This window comes from Drosophila miranda (genome assembly GCF_003369915.1).
Source record: "Drosophila miranda strain MSH22 chromosome Y unlocalized genomic scaffold, D.miranda_PacBio2.1 Contig_Y2_pilon, whole genome shotgun sequence".
Lineage (NCBI taxonomy): Eukaryota > Metazoa > Arthropoda > Insecta > Diptera > Drosophilidae > Drosophila > Drosophila miranda.
The window spans coordinates 17,357,451-17,378,590 of record NW_022881614.1 but is presented as its reverse complement, the minus strand read 5'-3'; the positions used below and the strand labels follow the sequence as shown (position 1 = coordinate 17,378,590).

At 44.3% G+C, this 21,140-nt stretch overlaps 1 protein-coding gene and 1 pseudogene across 2 annotated transcripts in view; both read left to right on the top strand.

Annotated features, from left to right (window-relative positions):
* LOC117194053 (GTP cyclohydrolase 1) overlaps window positions 1-21,140 on the top strand; it is a 156,875-nt gene that overhangs the window by 77,820 nt on the left and 57,915 nt on the right. Inside the window, exon 1 of one of the 2 annotated variants that reach the window (XM_033398698.1) lies at window positions 6,239-6,274. The exons of the other annotated variant lie outside the window; for it this stretch is intronic. Within the exon in view, the coding sequence (XP_033254589.1) occupies window positions 6,256-6,274 (19 nt within the window). The 5' untranslated portion in view covers window positions 6,239-6,255. Of the gene's footprint in view, window positions 1-6,238; window positions 6,275-21,140 lie in introns of those variants that run through there. 2 annotated transcript variants of the gene reach the window in all.
* On the top strand, window positions 482-3,153 carry LOC117192836 (annotated as a pseudogene).

The following is a 21,140-nucleotide window of genomic DNA, read 5'->3' as shown; positions in this document are numbered from 1 at the left end:
TATTTTCTTAGAGATGGGAAGTTTTGCCTTGTTGTGTTGTACTTTGTACAATTGAAAATTAAATGAGAGGCGTTATCGATACTATCGCATGTATCACATAGTAACATATGTTACATATGTGATACATGCGATAGTATCGATAACGCAGCGCTGATGTTTTCTTTTTCAAAAAATTTGTAAATATCATTATACTTTCTTAGAGATGGCAGTGCTTCGATAAATCACGCGACAGTGATCGCAGATGGTGGCAGTTCCTCAATAGCACAATCCCATATCGATACAGGAATAAAATATCGATGCAAAGTATCGATTCATCGATATTTTTGATTGTTGACGTTATCGAGCAGCTGAGCCGGCATGCGGCTACCATTAGTTTGAAAAATTGAAAATTGAATCGAAATAGCAGGAACATGAAGTAAATTTGTGATTAACTGAACTAAACTGTTGCTAAAACCATTGGAAATCCAACCCTTAGGATTAGTATTAACGGCTACAGTAACGGAACAGTATGCGTACATGCTGGAACTCAAGCGAACCCTGGACGCCAAGGGGCACTGCCTGTTGGAGATGCCCTCGGGCACGGGCAAGACGGCAAGACTGCTCTCGCTGATTGTGGCTTACATGATAGAGCATCCAGAGACGATTCGCAAGCTAATTTACTGCTCCCGCACAGTGCCCGAAATCGAGAAAAGTAATAGCCGAGCTGCAGAATCTGATGGTCTACTATGAGCGGGAATGTGTGAAGCCGCCCGCCATGACCGGCCTGGTGCTGAGCTCTCGCAAGAACTTGTGCATCCATCCGGAGGTAAGCAAGGAGCGCGAGGGCAAGGCTGTGGACGGGAAATGCTATGGCCTCACGGCCAGCTACATACGCGATAAGCATGAGTTGGACACCGATACGCCCATCTGTAAGTGGAGTACACCTGTATGCCATAATCGCGTTGTTATTTATTGACTTGCAGTACTTTGCGGGCTTCAGTCTGGAGGGCAAGGAGTCCACCCTGCCCATTGGCATCTACAGCCTGGATGATCTCAAGGAATATGGACGCTCGCGCAACTGGTGTCCCTACTTCTTGGCCCGCTATGCCGTGAGTGAACAAACAGTAATGTAGCATTTTCTAGCATTGGTTCAACATATTTCTTGCTAGATTTCCCATGCCCAAATTGTGGTGTACAGCTATCATTATCTGCTGGATCCGAAGATCGCGCAGGTTGTATCCAAGGAAATGACGCGAGAGTCCTGTGTGGTCTTCGATGAGGCCCACAACATCGACAACGTTTGCATTGATTCGATGAGTGTAAAGATAAACAGACGTACAGTGGAGCGCAGTACGAACGCGTTAAATCAGCTGACCAAATTGGTGCAGGAGTGAGGCCCAATCCGACCCCTCTATTCCTTTCCCTACTCTACCTTAATGTTTCTTTCAGCATTCGAGAAGAGGACACAAACCGTCTCAACGAAGAGTACCAGCGGATGGTACAGGGCCTGAAAGATGCCAGCGTCCAACGAGAGACGGACATGATTATGGCCAATCCTGTTCTGCCCAACGATGAGCTGACCGAGGTGGTACCTGGCAACATACGCAATGCGGACCACTTTCTCAGCTTTCTGCATCGCTTCATTGAGTTCATTAAAACGCGACTGCGCGTCCATCACGTGGTGCAGGAGTCCCCAGCCGGCTTCCTCAAGGATATATCCGCTAACATATGCATTGAACGCAAGCCGTTGCGCTTTTGTGCCGAACGCCTGTCCAGTCTGCTGCGCACTCTCGAGATTACCGACATGACGGAGTACGGAGCGCTGACTCTGGTGGGTTATTATTCGAATTAGGAGTTGCGCTGCCTATCACATATAAAGTCTTCTTTATTTATAGATCACACATTTTGCCACTAGTTTCCACCTACACCAAGGGTTTCACCATTATCATAGAGCCCTTTGACGATAAGACACCCACCGTATCGAATCCAATACTGCACTTCAGTTGTCTGGACTCCTTCATTGCCATGGCTCCGGTTTTCTTCCGCTTTCAAAACCGTTGTCATCACCTCAGGCACCCTGTCTTCGATGGACATGTACCCGAAGATACTCGACTTTGATCCCGTGGTCATGAGCAGCTTCACCATGACACTGGTTCGTCCCCGCCTTCTCCCCATGGTGATAGCTGACAGCCTTATTACCAATAAAACAAAAATTTACTACCTGCTGATATTCCACAGATTGTATCCAAAGGCAACGATCAGGTGACTATTTCCTCCAAGTTCGAGACTCGGGAAGATACAGATGTCATCCGGAACTACGGTCAGCTGCTGGTGGAGGTGGCTAAAACAGTTCCCGATGGCGTTGTCTGTTTCTTTACCTCATATCTGTACCTGGAGTCCGTTGTGGACTCCTGGTACGATCAGGGCATTGTCGACACCCTGCTGCGCTACAAACTGCTATTCATCGAGACCCAGGACAATGCCGAGACCAGCTATGCTTTGATGAACTATGTTAAGGTGAGATCAATGTATGCTACTGATATGGCTTCTCCTCCACTGAGCTTGACACACTTGCCTCGCTCTCATATTCATCCATACCCTTGCATAGAGGGGTGCTGTGGCATTGGTTGGATCATTGGTATCAAAGATCTGTCGTAGATCCAACTCATGTGCTTAGTTTGTTTTTCCATATTTCCAATGGCCTTTCATGCTCTCATGCGTTCTCGAACTGTTTTTCAGGCCTGCGATTGTGGTCGCGGCGCCGTGCTGCTGGCTGTGGCGCGTGGCAAGGTCTCGGACGGTGTGGATTTCGACCATCATTATCCCGCTGTGCTCATGTTCGGCATCCCCTATGTGTACACGCAGTCGCGCATTCTCAAGGCCCGCCTCGACTACCTGCGCGATCAGTTTCAGATACGTGAGAACGACTTTCTGACCTTTGATGCGATGCGGCATGCAGCGCAATGTGTGGGTCGGGCGTTGCGCGGGAAGACGGACTATGGCATCATGATCTTTGCGGACAAGCGCTTCTCGCGCCAGGACAAGCGCTCCCGTCTGCCCAAATGGATACAGGAGCATCTGGTCGACAGCTTCTGCAACCTGAACCAAGCTGGCGAAACGGCGCCAGCGCATGCGCACCGACAGCTTTGCTTTGCTTCTCTTTTTATACCCGAGACTCAAAATGAGTATTGGAGAATATTAGATTTGTGGTAAAAGTGGATGTGTGTAACGTCCAGAAGGAATCGTTTCCGACCCCATAAAGTATATATATTCTTGATCAGCATCAATAGCCGAGTCGATTGAGCCCTGTCTGTCTGTCTGTCCGTCCGTCCGTCCGTCCGTCTGTCCGTCCGTCCGTCCGTCTGTCCGTCCGTCTGTCCGTCCCCTTCAGCGCCTAGTGCTCAAAGACTATAAGAGCTAGAGCAACGATGTTTTGGATCCAGACTTCTGTGATATGTCACTGCTACAAAAATATTTCAAAACTTCGCACCGCCCACTTCCGCCCCCACAAAGGACGAAAATCTGTGGCATCCACAATTTTTAAGATATGAGAAAAACCAAAAAACGTAGAATTGTAGAGAATGACCATATCTTTAAGACTGCGGAATCTGAATTGGATCGTATTATTACTATAGCCAGCATCAAGAAAACAATTTCATTTTTTCTCGCCCTGTCTCTCTCTAACACACACGTAGCATAGGCGGCTTTGCTTAGAGTAAAACATTAGCGCCTAGATCTCAGAGACTGCAAAAGCTAGAGCAACCAAATTTGGTATCCACACTCCTAATATATCGGACCCAGACGAGTTTGTTTCAAAATTTCGCCACACCCCCTTCCGCCCCGCAAAGGTCGAAAATCTGGGGATATTCAAAAATCTCAGAGACTGTTAAGGCTAGAGTAACCAAATTTGGTATCCGCACTCCTGTTAGATCTTACTATAAAACGTGTATCTCAAAATTTCGCCCCACCCCCTTCCGATCTGGATCAGATCAGATCATTTTTATAGCCAATAGGAACAAATCAATTTGCAGTGGCTCAATTTGTATTTGTATTATCATTGATGGAAACTAAGACTAAGGCGAGGAAAAAACAATCTATAAACTGCATTTATTGTAAAAGCCATTACACGTACACTGGCCAGCAAAGTTGGCGTTTAAGTTGATTTCAGACATGATCCCGCTATAATTTAGTTTTAGGGGGGCTGGTAATCAGCCGTAGTTTGAACCGCGTGGGATCACCGAACAAATTTTGTTTATTTTATGCATTATTTATCCATAATTGCCAGTGTGAGTCGTTAATAATGCGGTTCCAGTCGGGTTCCAGGTTATCAATGCATTATTTCAGTACTGCACGTTTGCTTAATGAGTATGTGTGTTTTTTCTGTCTTTTTGTCTGTCAGGTCAGAACTGTTTTTAATTGAATTTAAATTCGTGAAACAGAAACTGAAACTTTTCCCATCCGAAAGCAAAGAAAGAAACACTCTCATTTCCTGAAGTCCTCGTGTGGCGGGGGCGGGGCGCTTCGTACTGGGAGCTTGTCGGGGAGAACCAAATCGAAAGCTTTTGCAAACAGACACGAACGGCCGAACTCAGAGCAGAGCAGAGCGAAGCTTGAATACAAAACAACCGCAAAAGTGAGATAATACTTACTGGCATGGCACTCCACTCGCATTCGCGCTCACTCTCGCACGCGCTTGCTCTCCGACAAAAGAACTTTAGATTTTTATACCCGATACTCAAAATGAGTATTGGGGTATATTAGATTTGTGGTAAAAGTGGATGTGTTGTAACGTCCAGAAGGAATCGTTTCCGACCCCATAAAGTATATATATTCTTGATCAGCATCAATAGCCGAGTCGATTGAGCCCTGTCTGTCTGTCCGTCCGTCCGTGCGTCCGTCCGTCCGTCCGTCCGTCCGTCCCCTTCAGCGCCTAGTGCTCAAAGACTATAAGAGCTAGAGCAACGATGTTTTGGATCCAGACATCTGTGATATGTCACTGCTACAAAAATATTTCAAAACTTTGCCCCGCCCACTTCCGCCCCCACAAAGGACGAAAATCTGTGGCATCCACATTTTTAAAGATACGATAAAACCAAAAACGCAGAATCGTAGAGGATGACTATATGTTCTAGAGTGTAAAGTCTCAACCAGATCGTATAATTATTATAGCCAGAATCAAGAAAACAATTTCATTCTTTCTCGCTCTGTCTCTCTCTAACACACAGGTTTCATGGTCGGCTTTGCCAATTGCAAAATATGAGTTCAAGGATCTCAGAACCTATAAGATCCAGAGCAACCAAATTTGGTATCCACACTCCTGTGATATCGGGCCTTGACCGTTTCGTGTCCAAATTTCGCCACACCCCCTTCCGCCCCCGCAAAGGACGAAAATCTGGGGCATCCACAAATCTCAGAGACTATTAAGGCTAGAGTAACCAAATTTGGTATCCGCACTTCTGTTAGATCTCACTATAAAACGTATATCTCAGAATTTCGCTCCACCCCCTTCCGCCCCCACAAAGGACGAAAATCTGTTGCATCCACAATATTGCACATTCGAGAAAACTAAAAACGCAGAATCATAGATAATGACTATATCTATCAGATTGCTGAATCTGGATCAGATCGGATCATTTTTGTAGCCAAAAGCAAGAAATCAATTTGCAGTGGCCACGCAGCGCCCGACGTCACGCTCAGACTGATTTTCTGTCTCTCTCGCACGCACTCTTTGTCGTGTGGTTCAATATTAGCGGCGTCTGCCGCAGGAGAGCCATACTGACTTAGTATCGGGTATAACTGTAGAGTTGCGGTGTACGCAGCAACTCACAACGTTCCCCTCGTTTCATAATAAAAAAGTTATAACTAAATCATTGGCCGTTTAGTCGGGTAGATGCTAAGGAAAGGAGCGCGACACTGAACACTAGCCGATAAATAAATCAAAATAATTAACAATTCAATTCTTAGTTCGTTTTCCAACAATCATTGTGATCCATCCTAGCCGTATACGCTAAAAAGCCAAATCAAATCACACCTACATATATCGTTTAGTTACTACTATCCAGAGCCAATTCCAATCAAACAATCCAACAAAATGAAGCCCCAAGCCAGTGAACAAAATGGCAGCCATCAAAATGGGGATTCCTGCGCCGCGGATGAAGCTTCCGTTGCCGTTGAGGCTGCCGCCGCCGCGATCCCGACAGCGGCTTCCGCCCGGCGCCGTCGTTCCTGTGCTAGGCACCAAAAACAGTCAACAGCTGAAACTGGAAATGCTCAAACATGGGCAACGGAAACAACGGTGAGTTGAGTGTGGAAGGACAGAGATGGAGATGGGGATGAACCTTTAACTCTTTCTTCCTGTTTGAGTCAGAGACCGGAGAGAGTTTGAATTGATTTTTGTTTCCTGAATAAACCAAAACTAAGCCCAATCTTTAGCTCCTGTACCAAATACTCCTCTATCGAGCTCCCTTAGATAAATGAAGCTAAGGTTGATCTGATCTCATCTGATCTTGATCTCCCAGTAGTTTCCGAGAGATACGTCACGCATTCAAGGCTGCAGGTGGCGTCTGATCGCAATCTCGCCAAGATATTGCATCACTCCATCCGAGGCATAGATTAGAGCAAATTGGAATTCAATCCGATGCGTATAATGAGCCGACTCCGATTTCCGGCGATGCTGCATGTGCCACACATAAAACCGCTGTCTTCACACATACTACATATACCGCAGACTGAAAACAAATTTCAGTACTCTTCTTCAAACAATTATACACAAAAACAAAACAAAAACGAGGGGGAACATTGTGAGTTGCTGCGGAGACCGCAACTCTACAGTTATACCCGATACTAAGTCAGTATGGCTCTCCTCCGGCAGACGCCGCTAATATTAAACGACACGACAAGGAGTGCGTGCGAGAGAGACAGAAAATCAGTCTTAGGCGTGACGTCGGGGCTGCGTAGCCAGTGCAAATTGATTTGTTCCTTTTGGCTATAAAAATTATCTGATCTGGTCCAGATTCAGCAATCTGATAGATATGGTCATTAGTTTTCATTTTAGTGTTCTCGAATGTGCAATATTGTGGATGTAACAGATTTTCGTCCTTTGTGGGGCGGAAAAGGGTGGGGCGAATTCTGAGATATACGTTTTATAGTGAGATCTAACAGAAAGTGCGGGATACCAAATTTGGTTACTCTAGCCTTAATAGTCTCTGAGATTTGTGGATGCCCCAGATTTTCGTCCTTTGCGGGGGCGGAAGGGGTGTGTGGCGAAATTTGGACACGAAACGGTCAAGGTCCGATATCACAGGAGTGTGGATACCAAATTTGGTTGCTCTGGCTCTTATAGTTCTGAGATCCTTGAACTCATATTTTGCAATTGGCAAAGCCGACCATGAAACCTGTGTGTTAGAGAGAGACAGAGCGAGAAAGAATGAAATTGTTTTCTTGATTCTGGCTATAATAATTATACGATCTGGTTGAGATTTTACACTCTAGAACATATAGTCATCCTCTACGATTCTGCGTTTTTGGTTTTATCGTATCTTTAAAAATGTGGATGCCACAGATTTTCGTCCTTTGTGGGGCGGAAGTAGGCGGGGCGAAGTTTTGAAATATTTTTGTAGCAGTGACATATCACAGAAGTCTGGATCCAAAACATCGTTGCTCTAGATCTTATAGTCTTTGAGCACTAGGCGCTGAAGGGGACGGACGGACGGACGGACGGACGGACGGACGGACGGACAGACGACAGACAGACAGGCTCAATCGACTCGGCTATTGATGCTGATCAAGAATATATATACTTTATGGGGTCGGAAACGATTCCTTCTGGACGTTACACACATCCACTTTTACCACAAATCTAATATACCCCAATACTCATTTTGAGTATCGGGTATAACGAGGGGAACGTTGTGAGTTGCTACGACACCGCAACTCTACAGTTATACCGATACTTAGTCAGTATGGCTCTCCTTCGGCAGACGCCGCTAATATTAACGACACGACAAAGAGTGCGTGCGAGAGTGACAGAAAATCAGTCTGAGCGTGACGTCGGGCGCTGCGTAGCCACTGCAAATTGATTTTGTTCCTATTAGCTATAAAAATGATCTGATCTGATCCAGATTAAGCAATCTGATAGATATGGTCATTATCTATGATTCTGCGTTTTTAGTTTTCTCGAATGTGCAATATTGTGGACGCACAGATTTCGTCCTTTGTGTGGGCGGAAGGGGTGGGGCGAAACTTAGAGATACACGTTTTATAGTAAGATCTAACAGAAGTGCGGATACCAAATTTGGTTACTCTAGCCTTAATAGTCTCTGAGATTTTGAATATCCCCAGATTTTCATCCTTTTCGTGGGCGGAAGGGTGGTGGCGAAATTTTGAAACAAACTCGTCTCGGTCTGATATATTAGGAGTGTGGATACCAAATTTGGTAGCTCTAGCTTTTATAGTCTCTGAGATCTAGGCGCTAATGTTTTACTCTAAGCAAAGCCGGCTATGCTACGTGTGTGTTAAAGAGAGACAGGGCGAGAAAAAATGAAATTGTTTTCTTGATTCTGGCTATAATAATTATACATCTGGTTCAGATTTTGCACTCTAGAAAGATATAGTCATCTTTCCTGCGTTTTTAGTTTTCTCGTATCGTCGAAATTGTGGATGCCACAGATTTTCGTCCTTTGTGGGGCGGAAGTGGGCGGGGCAAAGTTTTGAAATATTCTTGTAGCAGTGACATATCACAGAAGTCTGGATCCAAAACATCGTTGCTCTCGCTCTTATAGTCTTTGAGCACTAGGCGCTTAAGGACAGACAGACAGACATGGCTCAATCGACTCGGCTATTGATGCTGATCAAGAATATATATACTTTATGGGTCGAAACGATTCCTTTTGGACGTTACACACATTCTACTTTTACCACAAATCTAATATACCCCAATACTCATTTTGAGTATCGGGTATAAAAACGATGGGAACGTTGTGAGTTTGCAGCGGACACCGCAACTCTACAGTTATACCCGATACTAAGTCAGTAGGAGAAGAGCCACTCCGGCAGACGCCGCTAATCTTGAACGACACGACAAAGAGTGCGTGCGAGAGAGACAGAAAATCAGTCTGATCGTGACGTCGGGGCTGCGTAGCCAGTGCAAATTGATTTGTTCCTTTTGGCTATAAAAATGATCTGATCTGATCCAGATTCAGCAATCTGATTTATATGATCATTATCTATGATTCTGCGTTTTTAGTTTTCTCGTATCCTCCAATATTGTGGATGCAACAGATTTCGTCCTTTGTGGGGGCGGAAGGGGTGGGCGAAATTTGAGATATACGTTTTAAAGTGAGATCTAACAGAGTGCGGATACCAAATTTGGTTACTCTAGCCTTAATAGTCTCTGAGATTTGTGAATATCCCCAGATTTTTCATCCTTTGCGGGATCGGAAGGGGTGTGGCGAAATTTTAAAACAAACTCGTCTCGGTCGATATATTAGGAGTGTGGATACCAAATTTGGTTGCTCTAGCTTTTATAGTATCTGAGATCTAGGCGCTAATGTTTTACTCTAAGCAAAGCCGGCTATGCTACGTGTGTGTTAGAGAGAGACGGGCGGAGAAAAAATGAAAATTGTTTTCTTGATGCTGGCCTATAATAATACATACGATCTTATTCAAATTCTGCAGTCTAAAAGATATGGTCGTTCTCTACGAATTCGCGCGGACAGACGGACAGACAGACATGGCTCAATCGACTCGGCTATTGATGCTGATCAAAATATATATACTTTATGGGGTCGAAACGATTCCTTCTGGACGTTACACACATCCACTTTTACCACAAATCTAATATATACCCCAATACTCATTTTGAGTATCGGGTATGACGAGGTGGAACGTTGTGAGTTGCTGCGGACACCGCAACTCTACATTTATACCCGATACTAAGTCAGTATGGCTCTCCTCCGGCAGACGCCGCTAATCTTAAACGACACGACAAAGAGTGCGTGCGAGAGAGACAGAAAATCAGTCTGAGCGTGACGTCGGCGCTGCGTAGCCACAGAAAATGATTTCTTGCTTTTGGCTACAAAAATGATCCGATCTGATCCAGATTCAGCAATATGATAGATATGGTCATTATCTATGATTCTGCGTTTTTAGTTTTCCCGAATGTGCAATATTGTGGATGCAACAGATTTTCGTCCTTTGTGGGGCGGAAGGGGTGGAGCGAAATTCTGAGATATACGTTTTATAGTGAGATCTAACAGAAGTGCGGATACCAAATTTGGTTACTCTAGCCTTAATAGTCTCTGAGATTTGTGATGCCCAGATTTTCGTCCTTTGCGGGGGCGGAAGGGGGTGTGGCGAAATTTGGACACGAAACGGTCAAGGTCCATATCACAAGGAGTGTGGATACCAAATTTGGTGCTCTGCTCTTATAGTTCTGAGATCCTTGAACCATATTTTGCAATTGGCAAAGCCGACCATGAAACCTGTGTGTTAGAGAGAGACAGAGCGAGAAAGAATGAAATTGTTTTCTTGATTCTGCTATAATAATTATACGATCTGTTGAGATTTTACACTCTAGAACATATAGTCATCCTCTACGATTCTGCGTTTTTGGTTTTATCGTATCTTAAAAATGTAGATGCCACAGATTTTCGTCCTTTGTAGAGGCGAAGTGGCGGGCGAAGTTTTGAAATATACTTGTAGCAGTGACATATCACAGAAGTCTGGATCCAAAACATCGTTGCTCTAGATCTTATAGTCTTTGAGCACTAGGCGCTGAAGGACGGACAGACGCACGGACGGACGGACGGACAGACGGACAGACGGACAGACAGACAGACAGACAGGGCTCAATCGACTCGGCTATTTATGCTGATCCAGAATATATATCACTTTTAGTCCACAAATCTAATATACCCCAATACTCGTTTTGAGTATCGGGTATAACGAGGGGAACGTTGTGAGTTGCTGCGGACACCGCAACTCTACAGTTATACCCGATACTAAGTCAGTATGGCTCTCCTCGGCAGACGCCGCTAATATTAAACGACACGACAAAGAGTGCGTGCGAGACAGACAGAAAATCAGTCTGAGCGTGACGTCGGCGCTGCGTAGCCACTGCAAATTGATTTGTTTCTGTTGGCTATAAAAATGATCTGATCTGATCCAGATTCAGCAATATGATAGATATGGTCATTATCTATGATTCTGCGTTTTTAGTTTCTCGAATGTGCAATATTGTGGATGCAACAGATTTTCGTCCTTTGTGGGCGAAGGGGTGGGCGAAATTTTGAGATATACGTTTTAAAGTGAGATCTAACAGGAGTGCGGATACCAAATTTGGTTACTCTAGCCTTAATAGTCTCTGAGATTTGTGAATATCCCAGATTTTCATCCTTTGCGGGGCGGAAGGGGTGTGGCGAAATTTTAAAACAAACTCGTCTCGGTCCGATATATTAGGAGTGTGGATACCAAATTTGTTGCTCTAGCTTTTATAGTATCTGAGATCTAGGCGCTAATGTTTTACTCTAAGCAAAGCCGCTATGCTACGTGTGTGTTAGAGAGAGACGGGCGAGAAAAAATGAAATTGTTTCTTGATGCTGGCTATAATAATAATACGATCTTATTCAAATTCTGCAGTCTAAAAGATATGTCGTTCTCTACGATTCTGCGTTTTGGTTTTCTCGTATCTTTAAAATTGTGGATGCCACAGATTTTCGTCCTTGTGGGGGCGTAAGTGGGCGGGCGAAGTTTTGAAATATTTTTGTAGCAGTGACATCACAGAAGTCTGGATCCAAAACATCGTTGCTCTAGCTCTTATAGTCTTTGAGCACTAGCGCTAATAGGAACGGACAGACGACAGACGGACGGACGGACAGACGGACAGACAGACATGGCTCAATCGACTCGGCTATTGATGCTGGTCAAGAATATATATACTTTATGGGGTCGGAAACGATTCCTTCTGGACGTTACACACATCCACTTTTACCACAAATCTAATATACCCCAATACTCATTTTGAGTATCGGGTATAACTAGGTGGAACGTTGTGAGTTGCTGCGGACACCGCAACTCTACATTTATACCCGATACTAAGTCAGTATGGCTCTCCTCCGGCAGACGCCGCTAATCTTAAACGACACGACAAAGAGTGCGTGCGAGAGAGACAGAAAATCAGTCTGAGCGTGACGTCGGGCGCTGCGTAGCCACAGAAAATTGATTTCTTGCTTTTGGCTACAAAAATGATCCGATCTGATCCAGATTCAGCAATATGATAGATATGGTCATTATCTATGATCTGCGTTTTTAGTTTTCTCGAATGTGCAATATTGTGGATGCAACAGATTTTCGTCTTTGTGGGGGCGGAAGGGGTGGGGCGAAATTCTGAGATATACGTTTTATAGTGAGATCTAACAGAAGTGCGGATACCAAATTTGGTTACTCTAGCCTTAATAGTCTCTGAGATTTGTGGATGCCCCAGATTTTCGTCCTTTGCGGGCGGAAGGGGTGTGGCGAAATTTTGAAAACGAAACCGGTCTCGGTCCGATATATCACAGGAGTGTGGATACCAAATTTGGTTGCTCTGCTCTTATAGGTCTGAGATCCTTAGCCTAATGTTTTATCATGGCAAAACCGACCATGAAACCTGTGTGTTAGAGAGAGACAGAGCGAGAAAAATGAAATTGTTTTCTTGATTCTGGCTATAATAATAATACGATCTGTTAAATTCTACAGTCTAAACATATAGTCATCCTCTACGATTCTGCGTTTTTGGTTTTATCGTATCTTTAAAATTGTGGATGCCACAGATTTTCGTCCTTTGTGGGGCGGAAGTGGCGGGGCGAAGTTTTGAAATATTTTTGTAGCAGTGACATACACAGAAGTCTGGATCCAAAACATCGTTGCTCTAGCTCTTATAGTCTTTGAGCACTAGGCGCTGAAGGAGGAACGGACAGACGGACGACGACAGACGGACAGACGGACAGACGACAGACAGACATGGCTCAATCGACTCGGCTATTGATGCTGATCCAAGAATATATATACTTTATGGGTCGGAAACGATTCCTTCTGGACGTTACACACATCCACTTTTACCACAAATCTAATATACCCCAATACTCATTTTGAGTATCGGGTATAACGAGGTGGAACGTTGTGAGTTGCTGCGGACACCGCAACTCTACAGTTATACCCGATACTAAGTCAGTATGGCTCTCCTCGGCAGACGCCGCTAATATTAAACGACACGACAAAGAGTGCGTGCGAGAGAGACAGAAAATCAGTCTGAGCGTGACGTCGGGCGCTGCGTAGCCACTGCAAATTGATTTGTTCTTTGGCTATAAAAATGATCTGATCTGATCCAGATTCAGCAATATGATAGATATGGTCATTATCTATGATTCTGCGTTTTTAGTTTTCTCGAATGTGCAATATTGTGGATGCAACAGATTTTCGTCCTTTGTGGGGCGGAAGGGGGTGGGGCGAAATTTGAGATATACGTTTTAAGTGAGATCTAACAGGAGTGCGGATACCAAATTTGGTTACTCTAGCCTTAATAGTCTCTGAGATTTGTGATCCCAGATTTTCATCCTTTGCGGGGCGGAAGGGGGTGTGGCGAAATTTTGAAACAAACTCGTCTCGGTCCGATATATTAGGAGTGTGGATACCAAATTTGGTTGCTCTAGCTTTTATAGTATCTGAGATCTAGCGCTAATGTTTTACTCTAAGCAAAGCCGCTATGCTACGTGTGTGTTAGAGAGAGACGGGCGAGAAAAAATGAAATTGTTTTCTTGATCTGGCTATAATAATTATACGATCTTATTCAGATTTGCAGTCTAAAGATATGGTCATTCTCTACGATTCTGCGTTTTTGTTTTCTCGTATCTTTAAAATTGTGGATGCCACAGATTTTCGTCCTTTGTGGGGGCGTAAGTGGGCGGGCGAAGTTTTGAAATATTTTTGTAGCAGTGACATCACAGAAGTCTGGATCCAAAACATCGTTGCTCTAGCTCTTATAGTCTTTGAGCACTAGGCGCTAATAGGGAACGGACAGACGGACAGACGGACGGACGGACAGACGGACAGACAGACATGGCTCAATCGACTCGGCTATTGATGCTGATCAAGAATATATATACTTTATGGGGTCGGAAACGATTCCTTCTGGACGTTACACACATCCACTTTTACCACAAATCTAATATACCCCAATACTCATTTTGAGTATCGGGTATAACGAGGTGGAACGTTGTGAGTTGCTGCGGACACCGCAACTCTACATTTATACCCGATACTAAGTCAGTATGGCTCTCCTCCGGCAGACGCCGCTAATCTTAAACGACACGACAAAGAGTGCGTGCGAGAGAGACAGAAAATCAGTCTGAGCGTGACGTCGGGCGCTGCGTAGCCACAGAAAATTGATTTCTTGCTTTTGGCTACAAAATGATCCGATCTGATCCAGATTCAGCAATATGATAGATATGGTCATTATCTATGATTCTGCGTTTTTAGTTTTCTCGAATGTGCAATATTGTGGATGCAACAGATTTTCGTCCTTTGTGGGGGCGGAAGGGGTGGGGCGAAATTCTGAGATATACGTTTTATAGTGAGATCTAACAGAAGTGCGGATACCAAATTTGGTTACTCTAGCCTTAATAGTCTCTGAGATTTGTGGATGCCCCAGATTTTCGTCCTTTGCGGGGGCGGAAGGGGGTGTGGCGAAATTTGGACAGGAAACGGTCAAGGTCATATATCACAGGAGTGTGGATACCAAATTTGGTTGCTCTGGCTCTTATAGGTTCTGAGATCTTGAACTCATATTTTGCAATTGGCAAAACCGACCATGAAACCTGTGTGTTAGAGAGAGACAGAGCGAGAAAGAATGAAATTGTTTTCTTGATTCTGGCTATAATAATTATACGATCTGGTTGAGATTTTACACTCTAGAACATATAGTCATCCTCTACGATTCTGCGTTTTTGGTTTTATCGTATCTTTAAAAATGTAGATGCCACAGATTTTCGTCCTTTATAGGAGCGGAAGTGGGCGGGGCGAAGTTTTGAAATATACTTGTAGCAGTGACATACACAGAAGTCTGGATCCAAAACATCGTTGCTCTAGATCTTATAGTCTTTGAGCACTAGGCGCTGAAGGGGACGGACAGACGGACGGACGGACGGACGGACAGACGGACAGACGGACAGACAGACAGACAGACAGGGCTCAATCGACTCGGCTATTTATGCTGATCCAGAATATATATACTTTATGGGGTCGGAAACGATTCCTTCTGGACGTTACACACATCCACTTTTACCACAAATCTAATATACCCCAATACTCGTTTTGAGTATCGGTATAACGAGGGGAACGTTGTGAGTTGGTGCGGACACCGCAACTCTACAGTTATACCCGATACTAAGTCAGTATGGCTCTCCTCGGCAGACGCCGCTAATATTAAACGACACGACAAAGAGTGCGTGCGAGACAGACAGAAAATCAGTCTGAGCGTGACGTCGGGCGCTGCGTAGCCACTGCAAATTGATTTGTTTCTGTTGGCTATAAAAATGATCTGATCTGATCCAGATTCAGCAGTCAGACAGATATGGTCGTTATCTATGATTATGCGTTTTTAGTTTTCTCGAATCTACAATATTGTGCATGCAACAGATTTTCGTCCTTTGTGTAGGCGGAAGGGGGTGGGGCGAAATTTTGAGAAATGCGTTTTATAGTGAGATCTTACCGGAGTGCGGATACCAAATTTGGTTACTCTAGCCTTAATAGTCTCTGAGATTTGTGAATATCCCAGATTTTCATCCTTTGCGGGGGCGGAAGGGGTGTGACGAAATTTTAAAACAAACTCGTCTCGTCCGATATATTAGGAGTGTGGATACCAAATTTGGTTGCTCTAGCTTTTATAGTATCTGAGATCTAGGCGCTAATGTTTTACTCTAAGCAAAGCCGGCTATGCTACGTGTGTGTTAGAGAGAGACGGGGCGAGAAAAAATGAAATTGTTTTCTTGATGCTGGCTATAATAATAATACGATCTTATTCAAATTCTGCAGTCTACAAGATATGATTATTCTCTACGATTCTGCGTTTTTGGTTTTCTCGTATCTTTAAAATTGTGGATGCCACAGATTTTCGTCCTTTGTGGGGGCGTAAGTGGGCGGGTCTAAGTTTTGAAATATTTTTGTAGCAGTGACATATCACAGAAGTCTGGATCCAGAACATCGTTGCTCTAGCTCTTATAGTCTTTGAGCACTAGGCGCTAATAGGGACGGACAGACGGACGGACGGACAGACGGACAGACAGACATGGCACAATCGACTCGGCTATTGATGCTGATCAAGAATATGTATACTTTATGGGTCGGAAACGATTCCTTCTGGACGTTACACACATCCACTTTTACCACAAATCTAATATACCCCAATACTCATTTTGAGTATCGGGTATAACGAGGTGGAACGTTGTGAGTTGCTGCGGACACCGCAACTCTACATTTATACCCGATACTAAGTCAGTATGGCTCTCCTCCGGCAGACGCCGCTAATCTTAAACGACACGACAAAGAGTGCGTGCGAGAGAGACAGAAAATCAGTCTGAGCGTGACGTCGGGCGCTGCGTAGCCACAGAAAATTGATTTCTTGCTTTTGGCTACAAAAATGATCCGATCTGATCCAGATTCAGCAATATGATAGATATGGTCATTATCTATGATTCTGCGTTTTTAGTTTTCTCGAATGTGCCATATTGTGGATGCAACAGATTTTCGTCCTTTGTGGGGGCGGAAGGGGGTGGGTCGAAATTCTGAGATATACGTTTTATAGTGAGATCTAACAGAAGTGCGGATACCAAATTTGGTTACTCTAGCCTTAATAGTCTCTGAGATTTGTGGATGCCCCAGATTTTCGTCCTTTGCGGGGCGGAAGGGGGTGTGGCGAAATTTGGACACGAAACGGTCAAGGCCCGATATCACAGGAGTGTGGATACCAAATTTGGTTGCTCTGGATCTTATAGGTTCTGAGATCCTTGAACTCATATTTTGCAATTGGCAAAGCCGACCATGAAACCTGTGTGTTAGAGAGAGACAGAGCGAGAAAGAATGAAATTGTTTTCTTGATTCTGGCTATAATAATTATACGATCTGGTTGAGATTTTACACTCTAGAACATATAGTCATCCTCTACGATTCTGCGTTTTTGGTTTTATCGTATCTTTAAAAATGTAGATGCCACAGATTTTCGTCCTTTGTAGGGGCGGAAGTGGGCGGGCGAAGTTTTGAAATATACTTGTAGCAGTGACATATCACAGAAGTCTGGATCCAAAACATCGTTGCTCTAGATCTTATAGTCTTTGAGCACTAGGCGCTGAAGGGGACGGACAGACGGACGGACGGACGGACGGACAGACGGACAGACAGACAGACAGACATGGCTCAATCGACTCGGCTATTTATGCTGATCCAGAATATATATACTTTATGGGGTCGGAAACGATTCCTTTTGGACGTTACACACATCCACTTTTACCACAAATCTAATATACCCAATACTCATTTTGAGTATCGGGTATAAAAACGATGGGAACGTTGTGAGTTGCAGCGGACACCGCAACTCTACAGTTATACCCGATACTAAGTCAGTAGGAGAGAGAGCCACTCCGGCAGACGCCGCTAATTTGAACGACACGACAAAGAGTGCGTGCGAGAGAGACAGAAAATCAGTCTGATCGTGACGTCGGGGCTGCGTTGCCAGTGCAAATTGATTTGTTCCTTTTGGCTATAAAAATGATCTGATCTGATCCAGATTCAGCAATCTGATATATATGATCATTATCTATGATTCTGCGTTTTTAGTTTTCTCGTATCCTCAATATTGTGGATGCAACAGATTTTCGTCCTTTGTGGGGGCGGAAGGGGGTGGGCCGAAATTTTGAGATATAAGTTTTAAAGTGAGATCTAACAGGAGTGCGGATACCAAATTTGGTTACTCTAGCCTTAATAGTCTCTGAGATTTGTGAATATCCCAGATTTTCATCCTTTGCGGGGGCGGAAGGGGGTGTGGCGAAATTTTAAAACAAACTCGTCTCGGTCCGATATATTAGGAGTGTGGATACCAAATTTGGTTGCTCTAGCTTTTATAGTATCTGAGATCTAGGCGCTAATGTTTTACTCTAAGCAAAGCCGGCTATGCTACGTGTGTGTTAGAGAGAGACGGGGCGAGAAAAAATGAAATTGTTTTCTTGATGCTGGCTATAATAATAATACGATCTTATTCAAATTCTGCAGTCTACGATTCTGCGTTTTTGGTTTTCTCGTATCTTTAAAATTGTGGATGCCACAGATTTTCGTCCTTTGTGGGGGCGTAAGTGGGCGGGGCGAAGTTTTGAAATATTTTTGTAGCAGTGACATATCACAGAAGTCTGGATCCAAAACATCGTTGCTCTAGCTCTTATAGTCTTTGAGCACTAGGCGCTAATAGGGACGGACAGACGGACAGACGGACGGACGGACAGACGGACAGACAGACATGGCTCAATCGACTCGGCTATTGATGCTGATCAAGAATATATATACTTTATGGGGTCGGAAACGATTCCTTCTGGACGTTACACACATCCACTTTTACCACAAATCTAATATACCCCAATACTCATTTTGAGTATCGGGTATAACGAGGTGGAACGTTGTGAGTTGCTGCGGACACCGCAACTCTACATTTATACCCGATACTAAGTCAGTATGGCTCTCCTCCGGCAGACGCCGCTAATCTTAAACGACACGACAAAGAGTGCGTGCGAGAGAGACAGAAAATCAGTCTGAGCGTGACGTCGGGCGCTGCGTAGCCACAGAAAATTGATTTCTTGCTTTTGGCTACAAAAATGATCCGATCTGATCCAGATTCAGCAATATGATAGATATGGTCATTATCTATGATTCTGCGTTTTTAGTTTTCTCGAAAGTGCAATATTGTGGATGCAACAGATTTTCGTCCTTTGTGGGGGCGGGCGAAATTCTGAGATATACGTTTTATAGTGAGATCTAACAGAAGTGCGGATACCAAATTTGGTTACTCTAGCCTTAATAGTCTCTGAGATTTGTGCATGCCCCAGATTTTCGTCCTTTGCGGGGGCGGAAGGGGGTGTGGCGAAATTTGGACACGAAACGGTCAAGGTCCGATATCACAGGAGTGTGGATACCAAATTTGGTTGCTCTAGCTTTTATAGTATCTGAGATCTAGGCGCTAATGTTTTACTCTAAGCAAAGCCGGCTATGCTACGTGTGTGTTAGAGAGAGACGGGGCGAGAAAAAATGAAATTGTTTTCTTGATGCTGGCTATAATAATAATACGATCTTATTCAAATTCTGCAGTCTAAAAGATATGGTCGTTCTCTACGATTCTGCGTTTTTGGTTTTCTCGTATCTTTAAAATTGTGGATGCCCCAGATTTTCGTCCTTTGTGGGGGCGTAAGTGGGCGGGGCGAAGTTTTGAAATATTTTTGTAGCAGTGACATATCACAGAAGTCTGGATCCAAAACATCGTTGCTCTAGCTCTTATAGTCTTTGAGCACTAGGCGCTAATAGGGACGGACAGACGGACAGACGGACGGACGGACAGACGGACAGACAGACATGGCTCAATCGACTCGGCTATTGATGCTGATCAAGAATATATATACTTTATGGGGTCGGAAACGATTCCTTCTGGACGTTACACACATCCACTTTTACCACAAATCTAATATACCCCAATACTCATTTTGAGTATCGGGTATAACGAGGTGGAACGTTGTGAGTTGCTGCGGACACCGCAACTCTACATTTATACCCGATACTAAGTCAGTATGGCTCTCCTCCGGCAGACGCCGCTAATCTTAAACGACACGACAAAGAGTGCGTGCGAGAGAGACAGAAAATCAGTCTGAGCGTGACGTCGGGCGCTGCGATATATTAGGAGTGTGGATACCAAATTTGGTTGCTCTAGCTTTTATAGTCTCTGAGATCTAGGCGCTAATGTTTTACTCTAAGCAAAGCCGCCTATGCTACGTGTGTGTTAGAGAGAGACGGGGCGAGAAAAAATGAAATTGTTTTCTTGATGCTGGCTATAATAATAATACGATCTTATTCAAATTCTGCAGTCTAAAAGATATGGTCGTTCTCTACGATTCTGCGTTTTTGGTTTTCTCGTATCTTTAAAATTGTGGATGCCACAGATTTTCGTCCTTTGTGGGGGCGTAAGTGGGCGGGGCGAAGTTTTGAAATATTTTTGTAGCAGTGACATCACAGAAGTCTGGATCCAAAACATCGTTGCTCTAGCTCTTATAGTCTTTGAGCACTAGGCGCTAATAGGGACGGACAGACGGACAGACGGACGGACGGACAGACGGACAGACAGACATGGCTCAATCGACTCGGCTATTGATGCTGATCAAGAATATATATACTTTATGGGGTCGGAAACGATTCCTTCTGGACGTTACACACATCCACTTTTACCACAAATCTAATATACCCCAATACTCATTTTGAGTATCGGGTATAACGAGGTGGAACGTTGTGAGTTGCTGCGGACACCGCAACTCTACATTTATACCCGATACTAAGTCAGTATGGCTCTCCTCCGGCAGACGCCGCTAATCTTAAACGACACGACAAAGAGTGCGTGCGAGAGAGACAGAAAATCAGTCTGAGCGTGACGTCGGGCGCTGCGTAGCCACAGAAAATTGATTTCTTGCTTTTGGCTACAAAAATGATCCGATCTGATCCAGATTCAGCAATATGATAGATATGGTCATTATCTATGATTCTGCGTTTTAGTTTTCACGAATGTGCAATATTGAGGATGCAACAGATTTTCGTCCTTTGTGGGGCGGAAGGGGGTGGGGCGAAATTCTGAGATATACGTTTTATAGTGAGATCTAACAGAAGTGCGGATACCAAATTTGGTTACTCTAGCCTTAATAGTCTCTGAGATTTGTGCATGCCCCAGATTTTCGTCCTTTGCGGGGGCGGAAGGGGGTGTGGCGAAATTTGGACACGAAACGGTCAAGGTCCGATATCACAGGAGTGTGGATACCAAATTTGGTTGCTCTAGCTTTTATAGTCTCTGAGATCTAGGCGCTAATGTTTTACTCTAAGCAAAGCCGGCTATG